This window comes from Apodemus sylvaticus, chromosome 22 (assembly GCF_947179515.1).
Source record: "Apodemus sylvaticus chromosome 22, mApoSyl1.1, whole genome shotgun sequence".
Lineage (NCBI taxonomy): Eukaryota > Metazoa > Chordata > Mammalia > Rodentia > Muridae > Apodemus > Apodemus sylvaticus.
Window position 1 is genome coordinate 39,596,184 of NC_067493.1, and position 20,704 is coordinate 39,616,887.

At 47.9% G+C, this 20,704-nt stretch overlaps 1 protein-coding gene across 2 annotated transcripts in view; it reads right to left on the minus strand.

The window, feature by feature from the left end:
• Nucleotides 1–15,430, minus strand: part of Nipsnap2 (nipsnap homolog 2) — a 30,077-nt gene extending 14,647 nt beyond the window's left edge. For both annotated transcript variants that reach the window (XR_007975006.1, XM_052168076.1), the window contains exons 1-3: nucleotides 15,269–15,430; nucleotides 3,118–3,257; nucleotides 2,966–3,011 (exon numbers count right to left, since the gene is read on the minus strand). Coding sequence is in view for 1 of the 2 variants with exons in the window: in XM_052168076.1 (XP_052024036.1) it covers nucleotides 2,966–3,011; nucleotides 3,118–3,257; nucleotides 15,269–15,345 (263 nt within the window). In the remaining variant the exon portion in view is untranslated. The remainder of the gene's footprint in view (nucleotides 1–2,965; nucleotides 3,012–3,117; nucleotides 3,258–15,268) is intronic.
• Between the last annotated feature and the right edge of the window lie 5,274 nt (nucleotides 15,431–20,704).

Genomic DNA, 20,704 nt, shown 5'->3' on the forward strand with positions numbered 1-20,704 from the left:
ATGCACAATCAGAGAGGCACAGGGTGGAGGTGGTGGTGGTGGTGGGGTTGAGTAACAACGGGGCAGAGAGTGGGCCCTAGGCATCTCAGCTACACAGACTCACATATGGAATCAGTCGGTTCTTTGTGCAGGGCCCCACACTTGCTCTGACAAGCCCTGGCCTTATCCAGGCAGGGCCTGTGTGGCAGGCAGTACTTGTACTGAGAACCAACTGGATGGGTGGCCAACGTCTCCACACAGGCCTCTAAGGTGGCAGTTACATTATGGGACCAGGCGCTGCTCAAAGTTTGATAGAAAGGGAAAACAAACGAACAAATAAATAAAAATAAATCACAGTGTGGGAAGAAAACAGAACTCAAGCAGATCGAGATAGTGAGAATTTTGGTTTCTTTGAAAATCACAAAAACATTATGGGATGTTTTCATTTCAATCCCAGGTAGGAGATATGGAGCTGCTTTGGACTGCCCACAGCAGCTGACTATGATTTGCCTCGTGCTCGAGCAGGGGTGTGATTCTGCCGGCGGCAGATGGTTTCTGTGACTGTGTGATGTCTGGAAGTCAGGGACTTTTCAGAGGGTGTGTAAATGGTAGGACCCCGAAGAGGTTGTTTGCTGTTACTGTTGGTTCCTGATTGTTAAGTAACTGCGCTCAAAGAAGAAATGAGAAGAAGATAATAGATTTTCTGACAGCAGAGATGAAACTTGCCCCAAGGAACTCGACGTCCCTAATCAGCAGGAAGTAGTCTAATGATAACGTCACCCCGTCTCCCTCGGTCCTTTCTTCTTTCCTATCTAGTTTTTTTAGAAAAGGTGGAGAAAGGTGGAAGAAAAAAGAACCTACAAAGCAGCCAAAAGTCTGAGTACAGACGTCTGACACATCTGGGGTAACAGGTCACTAGGACAGGAAGGGACAAGTTGTCCAGGCCAGGAGGGCAGGCAGAGGTGACGTTAAGTTGGGGACAGGGCTTGGTAGGCTGAGAGCGAGTGGGAGGAAGAACCTACAGGGCACCCTGATATAAGGCACATGAAGAATGCCAGCCCTCAGGGACTCATCCCCGAGAACCCAGGAAAGGGTTAAATACAACATGGCAGGGACAGGAGGAGAGCTGGTGATTTGGGGTGTGGAGTCTGAAGTGAGAGTAGACCAATTAAAGACAAGGAAGGCGTCCAGCCAGGAATCTAAGACAGGACACAAACAGGACAAGAAGGATGACCCAGGGAGGCAGAGCACAGGAGTGTGTCCTTTTGTGAGGGAAAAACTAAGAGATAAACTTTATCTTTGGTTTTGGTCATATTTAGTTACTAAAGTAAATCTATTTCACTATTATTATTGTTTTGAAACAGGATTTCTCTACATATCCCTGGCTATCCCAGGACTTTCTCTGCAAATCAGGCTGGCCTTGAACTTGGGATATCTGCATGCTTCTCCCAAGCGCTGGAATGAAAGCCATGTGCCACTCCATATGGCCAAGATTCATTTTTATTTTACTTGTATGGGCACTATGCATATGCAGTGCCCGTGGAAGTCAGAAGAGGGCGCTGGATCCTCTTGGACCCCATAGGCTCATATATTTGAATGCTGGGTACAGGTTGGTAAAACTTTGTTAGGGAAGGATTAGAAGCTGTGGCTTTGTTGGAGGTGTGTCATGGTGTGTGTGTGTATGTGTGTGTGTATGTGTGTGTGTGTGTGTGTGTGTGTATGTGTGTGTATGTGTGTGTGTGTGTGTGTTGGACTCTGAGGTTTCAAAAGCCCACACCATTCCCAGTTAGCTCTCATGCTTGTGATCAGGATGTAAGCTGTGGGCTACTGCTCTACCAGCCACCTGTCTGCCTGTCTGCCTGCCATGATCCCAACCGTGATGGCCACAGACCCACTCTCTCAATCAGTAAACCCCTAATAAGGTGCTTCTTCTGTAAGTGACCAGTCATGATAACATAGCACATCAATAGAAAAGTAATTAAGACAGTTACTGTCCATCATGTGGGTCCTGGGAACTGAACCCAGGTCCTCTACAAGAGCAACAAGTGCTCCTAACCACTGAGCCATCCCTCTAGCTTATCTTTAATTAACTGGGAAAAAAAATTTAGCAAGACAGGGTGTTACTATGTCGCCCTGGCTGGCCTGGAACTTGATATGTGGACCACACTGGCCTGGAATTTACAGAGCTCTGCCTACCTCTGCCTCCCAAGTGCTGGCATTAAAAGCATGCATGCATCATCACATCTGGCTAATTTTTTTACATTTTAGAAAGAATTTCACAGTGGAGGGGGGTGGGGGGGTGCACACCTGTAATCCCAGCACTCTGGGAGGCAGAAGCAGGCGGATTTCTGAGTTCGAGGCCAGCCTGGTCTACAGAGTGAGTTCCAGGACAGCCAGGGCTATACAGAGAAACCCTGTCCCAAAACAAACAAACAAAAAACCCAAAAGAAAGAATTTCACACTACAGCCCAAGCTGCCCGACTGTGAACTCTGGTCCCTTCTGTCTTTATCTTTATGAGCTGACATTACTGGGCTTGTTACTGAGACCACCCCAGGTCCTCACACAGGCCTTCCGGGTGGTAGGTTTACTTACAGAAAAACAATGGAGCTCCTACTTCTAATACCTGTAATTGCTAACACTCCAAACTGGCCAGAGAAGCGAGTCCTTTCTGCACAGACTGCCAGGAAGGCCTGAACACAGTCAACTCAAGACAGTCTTCCAGGGCCCTGACGAGCAAGCCGCGAGTGTTTAAAACCAAGTGCTACGGGCAGTGTCCCCCTCCATCCCTCCCAAGTGCCAGTGGCAGTGTCCTCCCCCCCCCATCCTTCCCAAGTGCCACCATCAGTCCTCAGGCTAACCTTTGAATACTCAGCTTTAGGGGGATCAAAGTTCTCTCCTGCGCTATTGCGTGTCAGTGAGCCTACTCGTATGAACATCATTACGTGCCCCCCTTCCTCCCAGGAAACGATACTTTGAGATACACACCAAATTTTGTTGTATGCGTCTAGGCATTCCGGCTTAACGTTGTGAACTGAAACGAAAGAAAATGTAGTGATAAACTTAATGGTCGGACAGACAGATGGACGGACAGACAGACAGACAGGCCCAACCATCAGGACGGCGGGGCTGCTACTCACACTGTAACTTGTACAGACTGCTCGTCTCCCTTTTGGCTAGGAGGTTGGAGTGGGCATCTTTTCTCGGGTCGACCTTTCTGACAAACAAGGACTTTAGCCAGCTGTCTTCCCGAGCTCGGTGATTTGAGGATGTCACTCTCCTAGGGAAGAATAAAACCAGTGCTCTGAGTCTCTTCAGGGGCGTGGAGACCTTCAGCAAGTGCTGTCATGCTCCCAGAAGCAGAAATCCCTACCTCTGGGGCGGGGGTAGGGGGTGGGGGGTGGGGACACAAGGATAAACACATGAAACCCATTGTTAGGACAAAATAAATGAAAAATGAAACTCACTTTGTACACTTTTGGAAAACAACAAAACTGACTAGAAATGGTTCCAGGGCCTTGGGCTCAGCAGGGAGGTGGCAGCCCATGGGCTTGGTGACCTGAGGTCAATTCACCGGTCCTCCCAGGGGGGCAGAGAACTGACTCCCAAGCACTGCCCCCCTCCACCTCCACTCGGCTACACAAAAGAAATAAGGTAGTTCTGGGGCTGGGTATAGTGTAGCGCATCAGCTCGTGGGAGCTGGAGGTGGGACAGCAGGAGTGTAAGGGTAGCCCTGGTGTCTACCCAGTTCAAGGACATGAGACCATAGGTCAAAACCTCAAAAGAAATGCAAAACATAATTTTAAAGAGAGACAGCCTCTGAGATAAATTCAATGGGAAGTGTAGATTCAATATGGTACAATATATACAAAATCTGGGAATGTGACTGGGGCTGGGTGGGAAGTAACAATATCTTTCCCATTTCATCTTATCTAGACTTTGTGATAAACGGGTGAATATATATTTTATGTGTACCTGCTGTGTGGCGTGTTTGTATCTTTACGTGTCCACATTCACACGTGGAAGTCAGAAGACAACCTTGAGTGTCTTTGCTCAGGTTCTCGCCCAACCCCCTTTCAGTATTGGAGACTGAATTTAGGGCCTCATAAATATTTGGCAAGTGGTCTGACCTGCTGCTTAAAAAAGTTTTTTTTTTTTTTTTTTTTTTTTTCTTTTTTGAGACAAGGTCTCATTATGTAGCTCTGGCTGGCCTGGAACTCTATATAAACCAGACTAGCCTTGAACTCTCCTTCCCAAGTGCTGGGATTAAAGGCACGTATCATCTGGCCCAGACTGGCTGTGTGTGTGTTTGAGACAGGGTCTCTTGTCTTGGAATGCACCAAACAGGCCAGTAGGGCTGACCAACGCGTCTCTGGAACAGCTTGTCTCTGCTTCCCCAGTGCTGGGTTATAAGCGCATGCCACACCTGACTCTTTTTACAAAGAGAATGTGGGGGATGCAGGGTGTGATGCCCCAGGCCTTTAATCCCAGCTCTCGGGAGGCAGAGGCAGGCAGATCTGTGAGTTCAAGGCCAGCCTGGTCTATAGCGTGAGTGAGTTCCAGGACAGCCAGGGCTACACAGGACAAACTCTGTCCTGAAAACCAAACCAAGAAGAGCAGGCTACTCTTCCATTCTGCTTTATCACGTGTCAAAGCTCTTTTGTTATGGGTTAATGTTACTTTCACACAGACAGAAGGAGTCCGTCCCACATAATTAATTCTGCACTGACTCTTCCTCACTGTTGTATTTTGTCTATTTTATTACCACATTTCTTTGTGTGGATGCTTGCAAGAGGAGGTCCTGAGGGTCAAACTCAGGTTGTCGGGCATGGCGACGGAGTACTTTCTCCTCTAGGCTGCCTTGTCAGCCCGCTTTGTACTTCGAAATTTGTTGTTTATTCTTTGTTGGTGTCTGTGAGTGTAGGGGTGTGTGTGTGTGTGCGCCATAGGACACGGATGGCGGTCAGAACTGCTGTTAGGAGTTCTATCTTTTCATCTTGTTGACAAGGACCTCTAGTTCCTGATAGGGGGCCTTATACTCCAGGCTAACTGGCCCTCAAGTTTCTGGGCAATTCTCCTGTCTCAATATAGGTGCACTGGGATTATAGATGCATACAACTTTGTAGACCAGGCTGGCCTCGAACTCATAGAGATCCGACTGCCTCTGCCTCTCAAGTGCTGGGATTAAACGTGTGCTCCGCCACTGCCTGGCATATCTTCTTAGGTGAGTTTTGAGGCTTGAACTCAGGTCACCAGAATTGGGTTGCGAGTTCTTTTACCCATTAAGCCATCTCGCTGGCCCCATTCTTGTCCAGGTTTGAGAGCAAACTCAGAGGTCTGCAGACACAGCTCAAGGCTAAGAGAATGCACTCTTCCTAGAGTTCAGCTCCCAGCATCCATGCTAGGTAGCTCCAGCGGACCTAACAGCTCTGGCCTCTGCACTTACGTGTACATACCCACATACACAGCATCCTGGATAACAATGATAAACATCAAATCTTTGTTGTTGTTATTTGTTTTTTGTTTTGTTTTGGTTTTTTTTTTTTTTTTTTGAGACAGGGTTTCTCTGTGTAGCCCTGGCTGTGCTGGAACTCACTCTGTAGACCAGGCTGGCCTCGAACTCAGAAATCCGCCTGCCTCTGCCTCCCAAGTGCTGGGATTAAAGGCGTGCTCCCACCACCCTGCACATCAAATCTTAATTATCTCAACCTTCCAGAAGCTAAGACTGGGAAATAGAATGCTTGAGGCCAGCCTGGGCTACGTGGTGATTTTTTTCCTTCAAAGTCATATACTGCTTGTTTCTATCATCAATCCATTTTTTGAATACAAAAAAGTTAAACTTATTTTGAAGACTCTCTAAATGAATTGATAGCACATTTTATTTCAATGAAAATTTAAAAACTGGGCTAGCGAGATGGCTCAGTGGTTAAGAGCGCTGGCTGTTCTTCCAGAGGTCTTCAGGTCAATTCCCAGCAACCACTTAGTAGTTCACAATCGCCTGTAATGGGATCCAATGCCCGTGTCTGAAGAGAGCTAAAGAATACTCATACACATTAAAAAAAAAAAACCAAAAAACTAAAAATTTAACTTGTATAACTTTTTTCAAAAGACAGTCATTATACATCTTTGGATAGCCTGGACTTTCTTATCTAGGACAGGCTGGCTTCAAATTTGTGGCAATCCACAACAGGTGTGTAGAGGTGTTTTAGACACAGATTTTTTTGGGGGGGGGACACCCACAAACAGCTTACCGCCTTCTGTAACTCCAGCTTCATGGGCACCAAGCATGCAAGCGGTTCACAGACGCACAAGCAGACAAAGCATCTTCCCCTAAAACTTTGTTTGGTTATCTACACGTCTCATAAACGTGTCTGAAGAAATCTGAATACTTGTTTCCCCTATTCAGACTACAACAGATTATTCAGACCCAAAGGAGACCCTGACTGGGAAGACAGCTGGGTGACAGGTATCATGAAGTCACTCAGATGAATCGCCTGTTCCAACGGCTGTCCGCCTCACTGAAAGCAGGACAGAGACAGCCACGTCGGTAAGAGGTGGGTGCGACACTGTGGTTTAGATGACGGGATTAATCAAGTCTTGACCGCGCCAAGCCTGTGCTCACACCAGGAAAAGCTGGCAGATTTTTGAAGGGTCCATTTTCCCTCCTCCTCCTGGGAAGTTTTGGTATTCTCCTGCCACAGTCTTTTGCTGATCCGCACCCCCAACCTCGGTCTGCCCTGAATGAGCTTGTATCAGTGCACCCCTAAAGTGTTTTTTACTTTTAGTCCCTCCCTGGGCCCTTTGCCTCTTGTTCACCTTTATGTAGGATACTCAAGTGACAGCACTCTTGGGGGCACCTCTGGTAACAGTAGCTTGTTTAATGATTATCAGCTCCCTCCCGGGTCCCCTGGGAACTGCACACAGCACACAGAATCCTCTGATCAACCCTCTGGCCTGCCTGGTACCAACTGGTTTTTTCCACAGCCTTTGCTTATCTTTTCAAAAAGTCGACTGTCTGGCCAGGTGGTGGTGGCGTATGCTTTAAATTCCAGCACTCAGGGGCAAAGGCATGCGAATCTCTGTGAGTTCAAGGCTAGCCTGGTCTACAGAGCTAGTTCTAGGATAGCCAGGACTAAACAGACAATCCCTGTCTCAGAAAAACAAAACAAGCTGGAATGCCCTCTGTAGATGCTTTCCAAAGTGCTACCCCTACCATGCATCCCGGTTCTGGCATTGGTTTTCGTAGACTTATTCCAGGCTACGGAGATGGTGGGAGGCAACCTCATCTTGGCTCCTAGCTACCTGGTCAAGGTCCAGTTGTAGGAAGACTTTGTGGTAGTTCTCTTAGCCTTTGCCACAGTGCCTTGTGCTTTATGCCCAGTACTAGGTAAAAACCAGTGCTGCTTGGCACCTGGCTTGCCTGGGTCTCCTGGTCCCATGATCAACAGGGGCCTGCCTTTGAAAATGGCAGGTCACAGACCTGCCCACCCAGCTTCTTTTTCCCATTTGGCCAGGCATCACGTATACACCAAGTATTCCAGTACTTGGGAGGCTGAGGCAGGAGGATTACCAAGTTTGAAGCACCCCTAGTTAACATAGCAAGTTTCAGGCCAGCTTGACCAACACAGCCTGAGCCTGTTTTCAGAACAAACTGTTTCACAGACAGGGTCTTACTGTGCACCCCCAGGATGGCCTCAAGCTTTCAATCCTCCTGCCTCAGTACCCAGAGTGCTAAGATTATAGGTGTGCACCATCATGCCCAGGTTGGAACATAGCACGTTTTGGATATCTGTTTGACACTATGAGGATTAAAGGTGTACACCACTATGCCCAGATGAGTCAGTTTTCTTGTAAAATTTTACTTAATTTTTTGAAGATTAAAATTTATCTTGAAAGCCGGGTGTGGTGGCGCATGTCTGTAATCCCAGCACTTGGGAGGCAGAGGCAGGAGGATTTCTGAGTTCAAGGCCAGCCTGGTCTACAGAGTGAGTTCCAGGATAGCCAGGGCTATACAGAGAAACCCTGTCTCGAAAAACCAAAAAACCAAAAAAAAAAAAAAAAATTATATATATATCGTGTGTGTGTTTTGCCTACATGTGTGCATGTGTACCATTTTTGTGTCTGTTGCCTAAAAGGGTTCAAAAGAGGGCACTAGATGTCAGGAACTGGAATTATAACCAACCCAAGCACACAAAAAAATGTTAAAAAAATTACTGCACTGGGAATTTCACTTACAATCAAAGCAATAACTATGAATTTATTGTCTTCCACATCACCAACAGTTATTGGGCACTTTACAGTGTATTTGGTTGTCTATTTTTAGATCTAGTCTCAAGAAGCCCAGAATGACCTGAAATTTGCTATGTAGCTGAGGCTAGCTTTGAACTCTTGATCTTTGTGTCTTTGCCTCCACAGGGCTCACGTTCAGGTTATGTGCTACCACGGCCACTCCAGTTGTGTTCAATGGACCCTCAACGATGCAGACAAGCATGCACTGCACATGTGCAAATATGACTTTTATTGCATTGAATGTATTTGTGAATCTGAAAGAATTCTTTGCAGACTAAATAGAGAGCGGACAGCGACACTTTTCTTCCTTGGGGCTCAAGGATATGAACAGTTATTAAAGACATTTCTTTCCACAGGCTGCTTGAGGTCATTTGCCTAAGTCATCTCATCAGAGCCTCAAAACAGCAGCAAGGTCGGTCTTGCAACAAAAAGACAGGATGGGCTCAGAAGTTTTGGAGAACAAACAACATTCAAAATGTTTCTACTAATCAGGGATGTATCCCAAGCCTACATCTCTGGCTGAACCTGTGGGCCTGGCTTTGAGGGTCAAACTAAAATCTTGTTTGAGTGTCAGGTTTCAGCTGACAAAAGCTGATATGATATACCCAGTCCCGGGCACAGGACACGTGATGACACGTTATCCAGTCTCTCTCACTGCCTAAACCAAATATGGAGAGAGCTATGCCAACAGCTGCCAGAGAGATCGGATCCAGGCAAGGACTGGGTCCTTACTGACAGACACATGCAGACACAGACACACACAGATAAATACACAGACATCCCTATAAACACGCACACACACACATATACACAAACACATAGAAAACAGACACATATATACATGCATAACAACAGACACACACAGAAACACATACACATATACACAGACACACATACACAGACACACACAGATAAATACAGACACATACACAAACATCCCTATAAACACACACAGACACACATACACACAAACACACAAACACATATAAAACAGACACATATATACATGCATAACAACAGACACACACAGAAACACATACATATAAACACACACACACAGGTTGGAGGGTTCCTACTTTCTATCAAATACGGACTTGAGAATAAGCATTGTATACTAGGCTCTGTGGCATCAAATTCTACCAAATACTAAGTCAGTTCAATCTCCGGGGAAAGCAGCCAGCTCCCAAAGCGGCCCGGTACTGCCAGAGCTCAGGGCAATGAGTCAAGGGGAGCAAGGGTGACTCCAGTGGAGACTCTGCAGCTCTGCGCTGGAGGCCAAGCAGGACAGATGGACAAGGCAGGTGCTAATTCTAGTCAGAGAGAACAACATGTACAAGGACACGAGCTTCTGTAAGGCGGCGGGCGAGCACAGTGGGCAGAAGCGGGGCGGTGCCAGGTCAGCGTGGGCGGGGCGCTCCCTGCTGCGGGGCACACCTGGACGCTGCGCAGCGATGCCAGCAGATTTTCTTCTTCTTTTTTTCTTTTTCTTTTTTGGTTTTTTCAAGACAAGGTTTCTCTGTTTCCCTGCCCTGGCATATCCTGGAACTCACTCTGTAGACCAGGCCGGCCTCGAACTCAGAAATCTGCCTGCCTCTGCTTCCCAAGTGCTGGAACTAACGCCCACCACGGCCCGGCGCCATCAGACTTTCAAAGCAGGCAGGAAAAGCAACCGGAAGCACTGAGCCAACCGCCAGGGCAGGGAGTGCAGTTCCTGGATTCTCTCCTGCCTCGACTAGCTGAACCTTTTTAGAAGGAAGCCTTAAAAACAACACTCCCCCCCCCCCCCAACCCAAAAGCCAAACACTCAGTGAGGGAAGGTGGCTCACACCTTTAATCCCAGCACTTGAGAGGTAGAGGCAGGTGATCTCTGAGTTCGAGACCAGCCTGGTCTATGTATTAAATTCCACGGCCAGGGACACAGAGAAATCCTTTTGGAAAAACGAAAACAAAGAAACAAACCTCCCATTAGATGGGAAAAGGACAGGCTACTGTTCAGATGTTGGATATAGTGATGGGGAGGAACAGCACTTTGAAAAGACACCCCCGGGGTGTGTGTGTATCTCAATGGCTAGTGTGAGTGGGATCCTGAGTTCCACCCCAAGAGCTAGAGAAAAGTCTGGTACATCTCTGTGTTTGAGGCTAGCCTGATCTACATATCAAGTTCCTGGCCAGCCAGGGCTAAACTGTGAAACCCTGCCTCAAAACAAAATAAACATAAACCCAACCGCAACAAAACAACATAAAAAACACACTCCCTAACACCTGACAAAAACCACCTGAAAAACCGGGAGGTGGAAACAGCCCTGACCAGGTGAGAGGCAGCAGTAAGGTTTAGTCAGAGCAAACGCAGGAAGGGACACAGATTTTAACATTCAGAAGGAGCACAGCGGGCCTTACCCACCCATTTGACCCACAAACATTTGCTAACCGCGTTGTGATCAGTGTTAGAGGTTGGGCAGCTGTGGGAGGATGCTGAGAATGGACCCGGCCCTGATGCCAAAGAACTGTGCCTGCGGGCGAGAGCGGGGGGGGGGGGGGGGGGGAGAACTCGGAGGGGGAACAGGATCACAAGCATCCCGACAGGAGCTCTGGACAGAGGCCGGGTGGAAAGATGCAGGAGCGCAGGGCGGACGAGGCAGGGGCTCTGGTGACCTGGAGATCTAACTCCTCCTGAGCTAGCGATGTACATCAATGGCTCTCAGCCTTCCTAACGCTGCGACTTTAACCTCAAGTTGTGGTGACCTCCCCCCAACCATAAAATGATTTTCGTTTGCTACTTCAGAACAGTAATTTTGCTGTTATGAATAGTAATGTAAATATATGCAAGCCAAAGGGGGCTGGACTCACAGGTTGAGAACCCGGCTGATAGGGAGGAGGAGGAGGAGGAGGAGGAGGAGGAGGAGGAGGAGGAGGAGGAGGAGGAGGAGGAGGCACCTGTCAGCTGGAGAGCCTGGAGAGACAGCATTTGAAGAGCTGGTAACAGAGCCAGGAGTAAACATTGCAGGGGGAAGCACGGGCAGGGGAGGGCAGTGCGCGCTGAGCAGGCTCATAGGAAAGCAATACTCCTGTAGACCGAACTCCTGCCCAGCTGCTACAGAGACCCCGTTGCCCATTTCTTGTTTAAGCTTAGGAAGGCTGAGAGCCACTGAGTTACCTCTCAACACAGAGAAGTTGAAATAATTTACACACTCCAAGTAGATAAAAATGTGTTATGTAAGTTAAAAAAAACCAACCTTTTATAGATTTGGAAATCGTGCAGACACACCCGACTTTAGCACCTCAGCATATGCCACCTGTGGTGGTCATACCTTTGATTCCAGCACTCAGGAGGTAGACTCAGGAAGATCTCTGAGTTTAAGGCCAGCCTGGTCTACACTGAGAGTTCCAGGCTGGCCAGCGCAATGGATGAGACCTTGCCTCAATAAGTCGATGACTACTTTAACAAGTATCTCCAGAAAACAAAGATAAATCCACAATGCTATTATCACATCTAAGAAACACAGCTGTTCTAAAATATCCACATCCACGCTCTATGAAATGTCTGCTTTGTCTTCTAAATGGCTTTTCCTGGGAGGATTGTTGGAGAAGGAAGGAAAGGATTAGGATCCAGTCTGTATGGGGTTGAGATCGGGGAGGGGGGTCCTCTTTATGTAGCCCAGGCTAGCCTCCCACTCACAACCCTCAAACCTCACTTTCCCAAGTACTGACTATAGCCAAGTTTTTGAAGATTTATTTCTATTTTTAATTATGTGTATATGGATGGGGGAGGGGAGTATGAGTCTGTGATGTGGATGCCATGGGACATGAACTCAGGTACACGCCCTTAACTGCTGCGCCACCTCTCCTGCCAGCACAGGCTGATTGACGGAGATTTTTATAATGGGAAAATGGCCTCTTAGAATTTTTTTTTAATCTGTCTCCTTCAATGATGGAATCAAGTTCACAGTCTTCGAAGGAATCCAGACAGTTGTTGCTGCCGGTTAAGGGTGATAAGAACTGAGACGGTAGGGCCTAGACACTGGGAAGCAAAGACGACAGCTCTGACGATCACATTAGAAGGCTGGGAGAGAGGCAGCCCAGGCTTGGATAGGCCTGACTCCTAGCCTGGATGATGGGGGGTGGTCCATCCCTGGGAAGAAAGCAGCCAGGTTTTGTGGGAGGAACAAGAATGAAATCCTTTGTATCTTAAAGCCCTTCCCAGGAACTGTCTAGCCATCAGCTGAGAACTCGGGGCTCAATACAACCCACAGCTCAAGAGGATGGACTACAGCCGTAGGTCTCAGCCTTCCTAACACGACGACCCTTTAACACAGTTCCTCATGTGGCGCCGATTCCCAACCATAACATTATTACATTGCTACTCCAGAACTGTAATTTTGCTAACTCTTAGGATTTGGAATGTAAATAGCTGATAGGAGGGTGTCTGATATGTGAACCCCCCCTTCCCCCGGGGGTCTCAACCCACAAGCACTAGAATATGCAAGTCTGAGATGCCTACAAAGTCCTCCCGAGTCCTTTCTGAAACTCATGCTGCAAGGTCACCTCAAAATCCCTGTAGGCAAATCTGTTATTTTTATTTTTGTCATCGTACTTAACCTTTTAGCCAGGATCAGGCACAGCTGACCAGTCTGGTAAATACCTCCTCTCTGAGGCCTGTCACATAATGACGGGTTCCAGCGGCTCTTTCCCTGTCTTGATGGCTCCTTCTCCTCTATTCAATGGCCAGTGAATGTGGACACACCCTAGGGCTTCTCCACCAGCCACAGTCTCTCCTTAAAACAATGCCATCCATCACTGTGGCTTTAAACAAAACAAGCAAAACCAAGCCTGGCGGTGGCCCACACCTTCAGTCCCAGCTCTAGGCAGGCAGAGGCAGGCTCAACAGCCTGATATACAGATCGAGTTCCAGCACGGCCAGGGTTACTGTGTCTCAAACTCACATCTCCCTCCTTCTTCCCCACCCCCCAAAAACCCAAAACAAAACAAAAAAAACCCAAAACCCTAAAAAAACAAACAAAACCCCAAGGAAAAATAAAACCACCACCACCAAAAACCAAATCTCAGTAAACACACAAGCAGTATAATGAAATCCAGGTATCTATCAACATTCTTATATGCTAATTCCCACCAGTTGCCTATAGCCCAGACATATGGATTTTCCATCTGAACAGCCTACACCTCAAACTTTATAAGGCTCTAAACTACCCTGGACCTGTTCTTCTTTCTCCTTTTTGATAGCTCCCAGAGAGGACTGGCAGAACAGGAGCGAGGGTGAAATGTTTTCAAGGAATCACAGGGTAGAGAGCATTTGGCTCCAAGTACGGGTACCTGGTAGATCCAAAACTCTAACTTACCAGCTTTCTGACTTTGAGCATTAGGTCTTGAGTGAGCACCTTGGGTTTCAGCTGCCTGATTCCCAAGGAACAAAATACAAACTTTAGGGGCTCGGAATGCTTGCTAAGTAACGCCAGATGTGAAAGTAAGTTGTCTGTTCATTCTGCTTGGAAACATATTACAGGTGATTTAAATAATTTGCATCTACAAGTTGCATCTGTCCTGAAACAAAAGCGTTCACACACTTTTCCCTAGAGATGTGTCTCTTGTCCTCTATGTGTCTGTGGGAGATACATACCCCACTACTTAATATTGACATTAAATCAAACAAGCCATATGTGGTGCTCCCATAGTGCTAGAGAGATAGCTTCCTGCCTAAGACCTTTCCCAAAGGAATAAGAGTTCCGTTCCCAGTACCCAAGTGGTGGCTCACAACCATTTCTTGAACTGTAGCTCCAGAGGATCAGGTACTTTCTTCTAATCCCTCTAGGCCCCTGGCATGCACAGGGTGCACTTACATATATGCAGGTAAAAGCACACATAAGAAATATTGAGAAAAGTTCTGGGGCCAGTGAGGTGACTTAAGGGGCAAAGAAACTGGTAGCTAAGTTTGATGAACTACATTCAGTTTCCCAGATCCACGCGGTGGAAGAAAATCAATTACACACACGTGTGCACGCTTGCAGAGAGGTTAAAAAAAATCTTTAAAAAAAAAAAAAAGCGACATTTCAACCAGCCAAGGCTGGCCTTAGTAGTGCAGACCTACAACTGCAGTACTTTGGAGTCTGAAGCAAAAGGTTTGCTAAAAGTTCCAGGCCAGCCAGGAATATATGTAGTAAGACCTTGTCTCGAAAAATAAATAGATGGCTCAGGGGTTAAGAACACTTGCTGCTCTAGGAGAGGACTCAGATTCAATTCCCAGCCCCGACATGGCGGCTCACAACCCTCCGCAACTCCGGTTGTGGGGATCCAAAACCTTCTTCTGGCTGCCCCAGGCCCATATGGGATAGCCATACACGTAGGCAAACGCTTATACACATGAGGTTAAAAAACAAACAAACAAACCTAAAAACCGTTTAAACATCAAATGATCATACAAAGGAAGGAAAGAAGGGAAAACAAATCTGTCGGTAAAATGCGGATGGTCTTTCGCTATTTAAACGCAGGGATGTCAAGGTGACAGGTTGACACGACCGAGCACGGTCTCCACAGAGGTTAGGAAAAGAAAAAGTTTCGACAGCGAACTCCGCCATCTACTACAGCTGGCCACCGTCGGTTACTTTTTTTTTTCTTTTCTTTTGGATCCACTCCGCTTTCAAATTTTAGGGCTGTCCCGAGTGGGGATCTCGGGGTGCAGCTTCCCCAGGGGGACCGGCCATCCTTCACGACCTGGGGCGAGGCATGGCTACTGCGGGGGGCGCAGCGCGCGGAGGCTGCGGGCGGACGTGGCCCGCGAGCCCGGGCGTCCCCGGCAAGGGCGGCGCCTGCAGGACGGTGACCTTGAGCCCCACGGGGGGCCGGGAAAGGCGCCGCGGCCACGCCAGCCGCCCGCCGCCTGGGACTCGGAGGCCGGCCCCCGGCGTCCCCTCCCCGCCCCGGGGACCCCGCGCCCTTCGCCCCACGGCGGCCCCTCCCCGGCCGGGCCCCGGAAAGGGCGGCGCTGCTCACCGGAGCCCGGGCAGGAAGCTGCTGTGGGCGGCTGGCCGCAGCAGGCCTCCTCGCGCGAGCAGCACCCGCGCCGCCATCTTGCTCCGGAGCCTGAAGCTCCGACCGCCTCGGTGTCGCTGACGCCGCCGCCGCTGCCGCGACCCCTCCCCCGGCCGGGCAGACCAGGCTGGGGCGGGGCGGGGCAGGGCGCTAGGCCGCTGTAGTGCTGGGGCGCGGTCGCTAGGGGGAGCAGCGTGCCGCCGCAGTGCTGCCGCCAGGGGGCGCGCCAAGCAGTTGCTGAAGTCATCCGTGGATCCCCGGAGAGGAGTTCAGTGTCCCTAAATGGGTGTGAGAAAGGAACCTGGAATGCACTCGGGGGAGATCCACGGGAAAGGAGAATCCAGAGCCTGATTTTATGATTGAGGGTCACCACAAAATGAGGAAACGTGTCAAAGTGTAGCCGCATCAGGAAAGTTGAGAACCACTGGTATAGGGGGAAACTGGTATAGGAGTATTCATTCTGTAAGGATAATAAAAGAGCTATGGATATAAGCATGAAACTTCAGCAAGACAAGACTGGGCAGAAACAGAACTAGATTCCGAGGAATCAGAGAAATGGGAAGCAGCCTGGGCCTCAGTTACCTGAAGAGGCCAAGAGAAAGATACTCTCAAATTCTGAGTAAGTTCTGAGTAAGGGGACGGATGGGAGCTGATTCTTTGCCACCTGTAATCTTGACGTTCAAGAGGTGTGCTTTCTTTATCTTTTCAATTTTCTCTTCTAGTCTATGTGCATCATTAGTGTTTTGCCTGCACGTATGAGGGTGTGGGGCCCCTGGAATTGGAGTGGTAGACAGTTGTTAGCTGCCGTGTCGGTGCTAGGAATTGAACCCTGGTCCTATGGAAGAGCAGCCAGTGCTCTTAATCACTGAGTCATCTTTCCAGCCCCATGGGTAGTTTTCTAACAAGCAGAATTTGGACAAATGACAGGGTCTGGTCTTATGGGTGGTGGAGGAGTGGTTCAGTCTGGGAGAGGCACTTATACCTTTGAATGAGAATGAAGGGTAACTTACAACTGTAGACCCAACTGTGGGATGCAGATATGCGTCTTGTTGGGGGGCAGGGCCTCTTCAAGTATGGGTGAGCCCTGCCTTTCTTATACAGATCCTTCATTTCTCAACTTGGCTGGAGCCCAGTCCGGCCTCAAACTGATGGTAATCTGTTTTCCCGCTCTTGAGGGGTGGTTTGAACCTGGGAGAATGGAGCCTAAAAATGAGGCAGACTAAAGTCTCAAGCAATAGCGTTTATTTAGAGCATCAGACAATTTATACTCAGGGTTTGGAAGACGCACACATGAGTTAGGTGTACAAACACAAGGACATGCCACGTGTGGCAAGAAAAGATTTTCCACTGAGGCATTTAATAGCAGCAGCAAGCAGTGATAAACAATCCAGAATCACTGCTATCTGCCACACCTGGGAGGGGCATGAAGCACGGTCTACAAACAACTTTTGTGTTTTGAAGAAACTGAGGTTACAAGACTCTTCCTTTCTCGGCTTTCCTCACAAGCATTCAGAATTCTCCTCACACGACTCCTCCATTCTTCGGTCCTGCCTGTTCTGACAGGAACCCTCTTGTAATCTCAGGGTAAACACCTGGGTTGAGATTACTTGCAGGGCCGTCAGTCGTAACCTCTTTAGGGATTGGTTGGACCCCATTGTTCAGACCAGGATGGCCTCAAACTCTTAATGCTCCTGCCTCCACCTCTGCAGTGCTGGGATCAAAGGTATGCATTATTGTACTTGACTCAACTTTACATGTTAGGAGTTTCGGCTCTCTCTTGGAATGCAAACTTGGCATTTATGCATTTCTTTGATGACTCTGCTTTTGTGCTGCCTAGCATTAGGCCATTTTTTTTCCTGTACTTCCCACCTCCCACCCCCATTGCCATTTTGCTCTGGAGTTTCATTGGTTCTTCAATCCAGTGCTCTCCTCCCTTCCCAAGTACCGGTGACTGTACTTAGGGTCTTGTATATGCTGGGCATGTGCTCTTGTCAGTGAGCTGTACATCTTCAGTCTATTTTTGCAATAGGTCCTGCCACGTTGCTTAGGCTTGTTTTGAACTTGCTGTTCTCAGCCTCCTGGGTGCTGTATTATAAGTGTATGCCACCCTAACAAGTGGCTTTAGGCCCTAGTGGTTCTCAACCTGTGGGTCAAGACGCCATTGCGGTCCAATGATCCTTTCAAAGAGGTCTGCAAAGACAACCTTTGAAGATGGAGATGGGCATAGGAACTGAGACAATACTCCTCTATCCTCTTCAGGCAAGTCTGCCCACAGGCAGATACACCCACATATGCATATTTAGATCTGGATTAAAGAGTCACAGCATTAGGAAGACTAAGAATCACTATGTAGCCTTGGCTGGCCTGAAACTCAGTAATGTAAACCAGGCTGGCCTCTGCCTCTGCCTGAGTGCTGAGATTAAAGGTATGCACTACCAGGCCCATATTTCTCATTACAAGAGTCTTCCTGAAGCCTAATTTTAAAAGTTAAATTTATAAGCCGGGCGGTGGTGGCGCATGCCTTTAATCCCAGCACTTGGGAGGCAGAGGCAGGTGGATTTCTGAGTTCGAGGCCAGCCTGGTCTACAGAGTGAGTTCCAAGACAGCCAGGGCTGCACAGAGAAACCCTGTCTCGGAAAAAAGAAAAGAGAAAACAAAACAAAAGTTAAACTTATAAATTACATTTATTTATTTGTGCCTGTGTGTGGGTACTTGGACCATGTCAACAAGCATGTGAAGGGCTGAGGAGACATTCTGGGAGTCGGTCCTTTCCTCTTACCATGTGGGTCCCAGGAACTTGTGGGCTGTCAGGCTTGGCAGTAAGGTTGCTGCTTATAGGTGCGCACCATCAGGATGCTCTCCTTCTAGTCTTATGCTTGCCGGGCAAGTACTCCACCACTGAGCTCTATCTTAAGCCCAAGAAGCTTTAATGAAAACGATACATCAGCGTGCACATCAACTGGTCAAGTATCTTACAGGTGCTTGGAGCTGGAGACCTGAGGAGTCCGACAGGTGTCAGGACCACGCAGATGCCAAGAGGACCACATGGGTCCACCTGCTCTAAAACAGGGTTTCTCAGCCCGTGGGGCTCAAAGGGCATCTAAGGCTACAGATGGTCTTAGGAATTGATACACTATTCCTCTATTGGTCTCCATGCGGGTCTGCAGAGATGCCCACATATAAGTACCTGGAACTGTGTTAAAGGGTTGCAGCATAGGAACCACTGGTCTAAAAGGCTTTCCCTTCCACGACCCATCCTGGCACCAAGTCAAGAGTTTTCCCTACTAACAACTCTCTTTACAAGGTGTTTGGGTTTTGGGATCAGGCTTTTTTTTTTTTTTTTTTTTTTTTTTTTTTTTTTTTTTAACTCCCAGACAGGGTTTTTCTTGTCCTGGCTATCCTGGAACTGTTCTGTAGACCAGGCTGGCCTTGAACCCATAGATCCACCTGGCTTTGCCTCCTAAATACTGGGATTGAAAGGTATGTGCTACCACTGCCCAGCCTTGGGATCAGATTTTTTTTTTTTTTTCTCTCAAGACAGGGTTTCTCTGTGTAGCCCTGGCTGTCCTGGAACTCACTCTGTAGACCAGGCTGGCCTCGAACACAGAAATCCGCCTGCCTCTGCCTCCCAAGTGCTGGGATTACAGGCATGTGCCACCAGGCCCGGCTTGGGATCACCTTTTAAAAGTCAGTTTCCTAGCCCTTCATCTAGCTATCTATCTAGTCCTTTACACCAGCACTGCTTAACTTTGCACACATTTTCTCTGACAACCTTAAAAAAAACCCATTATCTTATTTCTCTAATGTCTGCCCATATTCAAAATGTCCCAGCAATTCTCTTCTGCTTTAAAAACTCCTGATTATGCTTTGTAAAAAAAAAAAAAATTAATTTTTGCTTGCACATCTGTACACCACATGCATGCAGTGCTCACAGAGAACAGAAGAGGGCACCACATCTAGAACTGGAATTAACAGTTTTGACCTGCCATGTGATGTGGGTGGGGACCGAACCTGGGTCCTTTGCAAAAGCAGCCAGTGTTCCTGTTAAGGCCTAGATGGAATGTTAAGGCCTACGTAACAGCTACTTCGCTAGCCTGCCATTATTTTTTAATAAAAAATTATTTATTTTATGTATATGAGTACACTGTGGCTGTTTTCAGATATACCAGGATTTGAGGGTGTCAGATCCCATTATAGATGGTTGTGAGTCACCATGTGGTTGCTGGGAATTGAACTCAGGACCTCTGCAATAGCAGTCAGTGCTCTTGACTGCTGAGCCATCTCTCCAGCCCTAGCCTGCTGTTATGACTTTCTCAAATGTTTTTGCTGTTATTAGGAACCTAACAACAAGATTGATTACATATTCTGTTATGTTCTGTGCCCTTGGAAACCAATCATGATCGAAGTCAGTAGAACTGTTTTGTATTGTTACCCACAAGAAGCTTGGACCCAAACCAACCACCCAGCAGCACTTCCTGCCCCATCTATAAGTTTTTATGGTATTTGTCTTTATAAGCTACCCCTGGGATGGACAGCAACACAAGAGAGACATCTGCACCAATATAAAGAACTATTTAGACTAAACTTCCATTTTGAGTAGTGGTCAAGTAAAACTTAAGTTCCCAAAACCTCCCTGGGAAATGACATCTTACTTGGCAGAAAGAGACATATAAGTGGGTAACTGACACCTGGATGACAAGTTAAGACAGGAATGTCACACAAGTCCCATCCTGGTAGACAAGTCAGACCATGAATATTAAACAAGTCTCCTGACCCAGTTGAATATCCCAACCAATGGAAACAGGAGAAGTATACAACAAAGGCATGCTCCTCAGGAAATCCCTATCCCTAAATCCTGATAGGTAAAATAACTTGGCTGTGGATTTTGGGCTTAAAACCCCTGTAGGATCTTAACTTGGGGTCACAGTTCAGTTCCCGAAATCCTGGGCGTATGCTCACTAAACTCTCGCCTTATGAATGGGATTGGTGTGGTGTAGTTTGGCGGTGATTCCTGGACCCCAAGAGTCCTAACTACTGGGCCATCCCCCAGCTTCTCTAGCCACGTCATTACTTGGGACTTCACACTTCCCTCTGCTTGAACTGCCTTCTCCATTCCCATCATTGCCTGGTCTGCAGAGAGCCCTGCCCCCGGGAAGTTATCTGGTCTCTCCACTGGTCCTACCTGTCCTAAGGGCACCTATGTGTCCCTCTCCACTTTGGGAGCCTGAGGACCCAGGAGTGCCTGTGCTCATCACTGATACCGTCTATTAAACTGGGCCGTGTAGAATACGCCTACTAATCCCCGCTAACTGGAGCTTGAGGTAGGACTTTAAAGTCAAGTCTCCGTCTAGGAGTCAGAGCTGAAATATGTAGGCCAAAGTTTCTGCAGTAACAATC